At 53.3% G+C, this 8880-nt stretch overlaps 1 protein-coding gene across 4 annotated transcripts in view; it reads left to right on the top strand.

Moving 5' to 3' along the window:
• Positions 1-840: 840 nt before the first annotated feature.
• DTX2 (deltex E3 ubiquitin ligase 2) overlaps positions 841-8880 on the top strand; it is a 39111-nt gene continuing 31071 nt past the window's right edge. For 2 of the 4 annotated variants that reach the window (XM_030472542.1, XM_030472540.1), the window contains exons 1-2: positions 890-952; positions 5590-5959. In XM_030472542.1, the coding sequence (XP_030328402.1) occupies positions 5653-5959 (307 nt within the window). In that variant the 5' untranslated portion in view covers positions 890-952; positions 5590-5652. Of the gene's footprint in view, positions 953-5589; positions 5960-8880 lie in introns of all 4 variants that reach the window. The other 2 variants (XM_030472541.1, XM_030472543.1) reach the window with 2 other exon arrangements.

Genomic DNA, 8880 nt, shown 5'->3' with positions numbered 1-8880 from the left:
TCAGTGTCACACACACGCACCCCCAGCATCACACTCACACACGGTAGCACACACACCACATCGCACACCCAGTAACACACCCAGTATCACATGCACACCCGTCATCACACTCATGCTGGCACTCACACTTACACACTTACATGCACTGTCACACACTGTCACTCACACGCACTCTGTCACACACACACACTGTTACTCACACACTGTCATACTCACACACTGTCACACTCACACACTGTCACACTCACACTGTCACTGCCACTCTCACTCTCACAGTCTGTCACTCACACTTATGGCATCACACACACTGTCACACTCACAGTGTCACACTGTCACTCTCACTGTCACTCACACTATCACACTCACACTGTCACACATTCACACAGTCACAGTCACACTCACATGGTCACTCACACTCACTGTGTCAGTCCCACTGTCATCCACACAGTCACACTCATGCACTCACACTCAGTGTGTCACACACTCACACTCGCACTCACGGTGTCACTCCTGCTGTTATTCACACTCATCCACTCTCACTCACACGCACTCACACACTCACACTGTCACACGCACACACTCACACACACGCTCACACTCCCGGTGTCTCTCCCGCTGTCACTCACATACACTCACACTCGCGGTGTCAATCACAGTCAGTCTCACACTCACTGTCACACTCACACCCGCACTCCCGCTGTCTCTCCCGCTGTCACTCACACTCACACACTCACTGTCACTCACACACAGTCACACTCACACTCGCACAGTCACACTGTCACTCCCACTGTCACACAGTCACTCACACCCGCACTCCCGGTGTCTCTCCCGCTGTCACTCACTCCCGCACCGCCCCGGTCCCGCCTCCCTCCCGCCGGGCGCACGCGCGGTTCCTCCCGCCGCCGCGGGCCGGGAAGCGGCAGTTCCCGCAGCAGCCGCCGCCGGGACTCGGGTGAGGGGCGCTGGGGCCGGGATGGGGCCGGGGCGGGCAGCGCGGGGCGGGCGGCCCCTTCCCGTTCCCCGTGCGGGGCTTCACCTGGGGCCCGTCGCAGCCGGGAGCGACCGGTCCCGACGCGCGGCGGCCCCGGGCCCAGCGTGGTGCTGCTCGGAGCGGGGCCTGCGGTTCCCCTCGCTCCGGGCCCGGCCCCTCACGCACTGGCGGCCGGTGCTGCGGGGCAAACGGCCGCGGGCGCAGCGGTGGCCCCGGCTCCCCTTGGCCGGGCCCGTCCCGCAGCCCCGCTGGAGCTGGAGCCGGAGCCGTCCCGGCCGTGCCAGGTTTGCACCCCACAACCCAGCGCTCTCCCCATAAGTAAATAGAGCTTCCGTGCTCGACAGGACTCCGGATCCAGCGAGCGGGGTGCGGGCTGGGTCGGTCCCGTGTTGGGGTGTACTTACCCCAGCTCTCCTGTTCCTGCCCTCAGCTTAACTGATAGGCGAGCGCTTTGTTCTGCTGCAGCCACAGTCTTTATTCCCCCGTCCGAAGGGAACTCTCTTGAAGCTTGTTTTGAATGGAAGGAGTCCAGGTTTGGAGCTGTCGGGCTTTATTTCTTCTGCTCTTTCGGCTGTCAACCCAGCCGCCTTGTGCTACAAGGGTCAGCAGAGGCTGGAAGAAGGCAGGACTGATCAATCTGTGTGGTTGGAGTTGTTACTGGGACCTCCTCACTGCTGCCGTGCTCTGTTTGTGCTCCTGGGTTGCTCTAACTGTGAGCTAATAGTGGTGGGTGCTCGTGTGTGGGAAGATGTGTTTAGATACGAGGTACCTGCAGGAGCTTTGGACCTGTTGCCACTGTTGGACCCTGTTACTGTGGTCACAGCTCTGGTTGTGCTGGGCCCAGAAGTGCAGATCAGATGATGGAGGGGGTTTAGGGGGGCTCCGGCTGGGTGGTTTGGGGTCAGGGAGGCACAGGGCACCTGTAATGCTGCTCCAGTCCTGCCCCTTGCACAGGGTCATGGGCTTGGTACAGCCCCGCTGCCTCCCTGTGCTTTATCTGTGCTCCTAATCCATGTGTAATCCTTTCCCATGGGCTCTTTGTAGCCCTCCTGGTCCTGTCTCTCATGTGGTGTTAGTGGCACTTGACAAATCCCTCCTGGGCACCCTGTTTTCTGAGCTGACTGCTGAAAAGTTTGCTTTACCACGCTGGTGGTTTGTGTGTTCTTAATGCAGCTTGGGGGCTCCTGAGTCCTTTTTGGGGTACAAGCTAGCACATCGCTGAAACTTTCCTCACAGTTTCAGTTCAGACACTTAAAAAGGGACTTGGCATTTTCAGAAATCGTCTCATATCCATGAATTTTAAGATCTTGCATTTAAAGCAGAAGAAAATTCTGCTTTCTGGAAGTAGAACAGGTTTGGGAATTAAACGTCTTTCATTCCCACCTGCCCCTCCCCAGCTTTCTCACCACCACTGGCTGCAGCTTGAGGAGCAGGGAGTGAATCTGCTGGGAAACGCAACTGAAATGCACCCAGTTCTTTTCCTGTCCAAGTCCCTGATTCAAGCCATGTGGGTAAACGCTTCAGAGGTTGTCCTGGGGTGCAAAACACACCCAAACCAATCCAAATTCAAGATCTGAGCCCTGTTCCGAATTACCTCCTAAGTGGAGGGCATTTGGCTGGAATATTGAAGTTTGCACTTCATGTTGTCTGGGGTTTGTTTTCATTTGGAGCAAGGTAGCCCATAGGATTTCTAATTGGAGCCAGGACTGTTTGCTGAATGAACACTTTTAGTGGTTGGTATGACTTGTAGCTTTTCAAGGCATTTTTAAAGCTCAAGGTGAGGTGGGATTTTAGGAAAGATGTGTAATTACTCTCCCTGGGACACCAATCTTCCAAGGATAGAGCCAGCGTGAAGGAGCTGGTGTAGCTGAACTGCTGGTAGCATCCCAAACGCAGTGCAGGTCAAGTGGGATGTGTAACACATCTCCATACAGCTCTGAGACACACATGGGAGCGCATGAGCAGCTCTGAGATTGAATTTTGCAGCTCTTAATACTTGTGTGCTGATGAATTCATGGAATGGGGAAAGTAACTGCAATTTCAGGCCTCTTCTTGTTTGCCTTAACTCAGGAGCTCGTGTAATTCTGGCATACTGAAGCTCTCCCGCATTCCTTGCTTCCCAACCCGTGCAAACAGCTGCTGGCTCGAGCACGGAGAACTGGCAGGAGGCTGAAATACTCCTCTCACTCCTTTGGAGCAGCATTCCCAGCTCAGGAAATGCTTTTCCACTCTGATGGGGAAGCGAATGTTGGAGCACACGATGCTCACGTGCAGCCAGCCCCGGCACCTTTGCGTGTGGTCTGGGATTCAAAGCATCGCTGCCACCCAGGGTGAGCAATAGGCTGTTGTCACCCGGCTAGTGTCCCCGCGAGTGGAGGTGGTACATGAAGGAGGCAGCTTTTCCGCTGGGATGCTCTCTTTTTTCCATTTCCTGCTGCTGTGCTTCAAAAGGGAAGGAAAACAAATTGCTGACTCCATCCGAACAGCTTCCCTCTGCTGTCTCTATCTGTAGGATGGGCAGATGAGTATTTGGTAACAACAGCTTTGGAGGGAGAAAGGTGTTGGTTCTCTCTTTGGGGTTCAGAGCACCTCATGCAGGTGGGTAGGACAGAGAACCCTGCAGCTCTGCTTTGACTCGCACTGGTCAAGCCGAGCATGGACATGCTGGTGGTCCCTTTGGAGGAGATGTGTTGGTGTGAAACCTGCCATAAAAAGAACTGGCAGAGGCAGGTGTTGGGTTTGACACCTCAGGTTTTAACTTACTGGTTTGAGCAGTAAAATAATTGTCCGTGGTGTGTTCGGGGAGAACGAATTCCATGGAGAAGATCCATTGCAGAGACCAGGGTCTTCTCCTGGTGATCTGGAGCGGTTTGTCACCAGCACCAGTTGAGCTGGGGGTGTTGTGTAGAGCTCTCAGAGCAGCTCATAAACTGATTTACACCGAATTCCTGGAGAAAGCGTTGCTTTCCTCTTGTAAATGCAGACGTGTGGGTGCGTCTGTTCGCCTCTTGCTCTTCTTCTATTGCTTTTTTAAGCTAGCAAGCCACACGAGCATGATGGATGGGACGCTCCACGGAGCGTGGGATCTTCCCCATCCGGTAGGGATGTCATTCTCCGTGGAGATGGCATCCTCCAGTGGAAGCCACCCACTGCTGCTCTGCCTCTTGGGCACCGAACTTTTCCACTGGATGGGAAGGAAGCTCACAGCTGCCTGCTGGGAGTTAAGTGAGCAGTCAGTGACGTGAGACCTGAAGAGGGAGAAGGTGACTTTATTTTGAAGCAAAATGAATTCCACTCATTCACAGTCATACCCACCTGCTCGCGAGCAACAACATGGGGTTGTCCAGCATTTGGGCACCAAGGCATGTGTGTCCAGATGGTCTGGATAGGATTTCTTGCAATGACAAAGCAGACAAGGAATGCCACATATCAGACTTATAGTGTCTCTCGGACAGCTTGGTGGTCATGCAGTGGCTTTGTGGTTTTGCATCCCTTGGGGACTAAGAGTGGTCTTTTGTCTCTGCCTTAGAATTAAGGTCTTTTGTCTCTGCATCCTGTCTCTTAGTCCTTAGAATTTATTCACTGGCCTTTGTGTCTTTACCTGGATGTCTTAAGGCTCCTACTCCTTTCTCTGTCTTCCCCAAATCGTCTCTTTGTGCCTTTAGTCTTTGGCCTGAGTCTTTGTTGATGCAGACTGTCCCTTGTTTCAAGATGTTCCTTGTTTTCCAACCTGAGAAGCTGCAGCTAGATGTAGTGCAATCTTAAGGACCTGCGAAATCACTGCCTTCAGCACAGGCTGGTTATTACACCCTGTGTTCCTCCTAGTGTGTCTGTGCTTCTTCCCATCCATTCTTCACTTGGATTGTGCTCGACATGTGCATTACTGTGATTTGCAGACTGTGCACAAAGAATTGTCTTCTGGCTTTGCGTGCACATAAGATGCTGCACAGAAGGAGTCAAGGGACTGATCCTGGATCAAAACTGCCTGGTCAGAAGCCTGGATGGATCTGATGGTCAGTGAGAGCTCAGATCAGTGAGAAGAGTTTGGGCAGTGCTTGTATAACTGAGTCATTCATGTGCACGAGTGCTTGGGCACCTCCTGCTCCCAAGCTGATAGCTCACATCAGGGTAGTCAATGTAACACTGCCAGGAGCAGTGTGAGTGGGGAGAACTATGGGGTGGCCTTGGCATGATCCTGGCTAGTGGGTGTCTGAACTGAGGTCAGGGCTTACAGATTTCCCTGCCACAGATCAGCAGCGGTTCTGGGCTGGTTTTGTGCAGATCTGCAGTGACTCAGGTGGTGTTTGGTGCCACAAACTATAGGAAGCAGAGTGTCCCCAGAGTTTTTGCTCTAAATTAACAGGAAAAGTTGCTAACATTGGCAGGGAGTGGGAGGTGATACCCCATTTGCCCTCAACCGGAGAGGGTTTTGAGGCCAATCCTCTTCTCTGCAGTCTCCTAAATGCATAGCAAGCATCTTCTGTGCAAGGCTGAGCTTGTTCCCCTCTCTCAAATGGCTTGTGTGGTATGGTTGCAGGGTGGGGTGGATTTGGGGCACCATTCTCAGCCCTGTGTGCTCTCCTTGTTTCTTGCTGCAGGTCCCCCAGAAGAAGATGGTGTGAAGCTGCCACTTGCAGCGTGCCCAGACCTCAGGGAGGAGCATGGCAGCAGCTCAGGAAGCAGGAAGCAGTTCAGCCGGGCCATCCGGACTCCCCGGTTCTGCCCCAGGACACAGCAGCAATTCCCCAGTGGTGGCAGTGTGGGAATGGCAGGATGAGTTTGGCAGGTGGAGGCCGTACCGAGGGAATGTCTGCAGCTACATTGAACAGGTTTTTCAGGCCTCTCAGCAGAAGGGCCGGCGCTCGGGATCGGGGCTTGTCAGCAGCATCCCTTTGGGACATGCGGATCCTGTCTTGGCCCCCTACGTCATCGACATCCCAAGCTTGACACAGTTCCGGCAGGACACAGGTAAGGGCGCTTCCCTTCCCATGAGGCTGCTTGTGTGCTTGGAGATAAGTGGGGCCCCATTATGTGTAGGAGAGCCCTACAAAGCTCTGCTGTGTGCTGCTACAGCTGGGCAGTTCTTTGAGGGGTGGTTTAGTTTGAGGTGTCCCTGCCCATGGCAGAGGGGTTGGAACTAGATGATCTTAACGTCCTTTCAAACCCAAACCATTCTATTATTCTATGTCTGCTTCCCTCCTGATGCTGTCTGCCACCCAGCACGTTGGCACATGAGAACATCAATATTAGCTGGCATGAATCTGTGGTGCTGCTTCCTCTTAAGGAACCTCATCACAGGACCCCTGCAGCTCACAGAGCCAGAGCTCTCGGAGCTGGAAACTTTCTTCCTGCCCTCACCCATTCAAGACCACTGGTGTAAAAAGGGCCTTTTCTTAGGCTTCAGACCCTCCCGTTTCTAATCTCCTCCCTTGTTCCCTCTACAACTGGAGTGCCAGCTGCTTTACCTTGGCATGCCGCCCCGCACAAGCTGCTTTGCGCAAGCCTGCAGCCCCCGCAGAGCGCCGTGATGCTGCAGCAGAACATTCCCCACACTTGTGTGCACAAGGCTGGCTTGCTTCCTCCCAGGGAGGGCTTAATAGCAGGGTTGAGACCTAATTTTCATTCTCATCTCTCTTGGGGTCAGTGAGGCAGCTCAGAATTTGATGACTCCTATCCTCTCTTGCTGCAGATGTGCTGAGCAGCTGTAGCTTAGGAAGAGGGCAGGGGTGGAATGCATGCTCTTCATGTCTGGAAAATCCAGGGAGATCCCAAATTACACACCCCGAATGAATGGCTGCTTTGGAAGATTCTCCATGCATCACTTTCTCCTGTGCCAGCATCTCTCCCATCAGCCCAGGGCACAATCAAGCATCACCCCAAGCTTTAGAGATGGGCAGCGCACTGGTTTCTTGAAGCAATTGAAGCAATAAGTGAGGAATAGCTTGAATGAACTGCACGATTGGGCAATTCCTACAGGAAAGGGAAGTGGTTGGAGCAAATGTCAGCGGTCATCACAGCTGCATCCGTGTTTTTATTCTGACTGGTGACCTAAGGATTAGTTTTACTATCTGTGTCCTGGGTAAGGAGCTTGCTTCATGGCAGGTCTGCTCAGCATGGCCTGTTTGAGCACTTGGAAGCCCTGCTGAGGCTGTGGCTTTGAGCAGTGCAGCAAGGACCCACCAGAGCTGGCACCAGTGGCTGTTTCTTGTTCCCAGACTTGTTGAGGAGCCTTCTGAGTCTTTCAGCCAACACGTGGGCAGCAGTCCTGGGGAATGGCCCAGTTTGGTGAGGGTGAAAGATGTGTCCCAGTGTGAATGGGACATCCTTCTTCTGTCTCTGTTGAGAGCTTGTACTGCGTTAGACCCTTGTGAAAGATCTCAAAGCACGTAGCACATATTGTCCATCGCAGGGTGGTTCAGAATTGGTCATCTCTGGGGGCCAGTCTAGTACGATTTGGGAATGATGTTGCCTGGCATGACCTCATCTTTCCTTGGACAAGATCTGTGGTTGAGCTGTTAATAACAAAAAGGGCTGATTCCACTTCACAGCATTCCCGCAGTGTTTCCCACTGGTGCGGAGGGATGCTGATCAGCTCTGTGAGCCTCCCTCCACAGGTACCTGTGTGCTCTGCAACGTGACTATTGCAAACACTCTCATATCCTCTTTCAGTGGCCCAGTTCTAAGCAAAGCTTTTTCTCTCTGCAGGGCTCTTGCCTTAAACGTGAAGCTTTCTGAGCGAGCAGCCAGCTGACCTTCGTCATGTGCAGGGAGAAAAGAATCTCTGCAGGAAACATCCCCATGAAAAATCTTGAAACGGGGCAAAAAATAGGCTGTTGTATTCTGCTCATTAGCTATTAGACAGACAAATAGGCTCTTCAAAGGAAGCCAGGAGAATAACAGGAAGCCAGTGTTAACGGGACCAAGAGGGAATGACAGCTGTGCAGGGCGATCTTGTGGGCAGGATTAGCTGTGGCTTCAGCTGCTGGTCGAGGCAGATTAGCTGGGAGGGAATGCAAGGGAGCAGCAGGACGTGTCCTCTCACCACAGCTGTCTGCCCACCCTGGAGAGGAATCCCAGCTTCCCTGCCAGCTGGGGGGAAGGGGGATGTTTTCCAAGTGTGTGGCTTGGCTCTAGTTGTTGGTTCCTCAAAGCTCTTCGCCCTGCTGTTGTTTGGGGGTGTTAAAACACAGGTTGTGTGCAAGCTCCTCGAGTCCTCTCTGTGCTGCTTTTAACTTCTGGCCTGCCAATGGAGCAGGGGCAGGGTTGCTAATCCCCTCTGAGATGTGTCCCCCAGGCTTTTGGACACCTTGTTTTACCTGTGGTAGTCCCCTTACTCCTGAGTGCATTTCTTACCATCTCATTTCCAGCCCATCTCATCCCCAGCCCTCCTTCTACTCGGGGGTCATCCCTGCTGCTGCCTATCTGTTGAGGCCGTGGGTTTGTGTTTCTAAAACATGGCAGGACGGGATAGGAACAGTAATCACTAGAGTTTGCTTTTGGCTGTTTCATCTGCTTTCCCACAAAAGGTGTCTATTCTTGTCTGGGAAAGGTCGCCTTGGTTCTGCTGGCACGTTCCGCCCTGACTTCTGCCAGAGGAAGTCCTTGCCCCACAGGAATCCCCGGCCTTCATGGTTGAGCTGTTGGGGTTCAGTTCTTACAGGGAGGTGGCTGTGTTTCGCTGTAGGTGTGCTGATGAGGTGGATGGAGACACTGGAGAGTCTCACTCTGCAATAAGCAGGATGCTTGGTGCTGCTCTGGCCACTGAAGCCACAGTCTGGGAGTAAGTGCTGGACCTTCCCTGGCTGCTTATCCCTGAGGCAAGCCATTCCAGCCCCCTGTGCCCCCAGCTCCCCAGAAGAAACACAAGTCCTGCCATTCCTTGGTCTGCC

The sequence above is a fragment of the Strigops habroptila genome (assembly GCF_004027225.2).
Source record: "Strigops habroptila isolate Jane chromosome 13 unlocalized genomic scaffold, bStrHab1.2.pri S16, whole genome shotgun sequence".
Classification (NCBI taxonomy): Eukaryota; Metazoa; Chordata; class Aves; order Psittaciformes; family Psittacidae; genus Strigops; species Strigops habroptila.
Note: the sequence above shows the minus strand (reverse complement) of the source record. Positions and strands in the feature narration are given on the sequence as shown.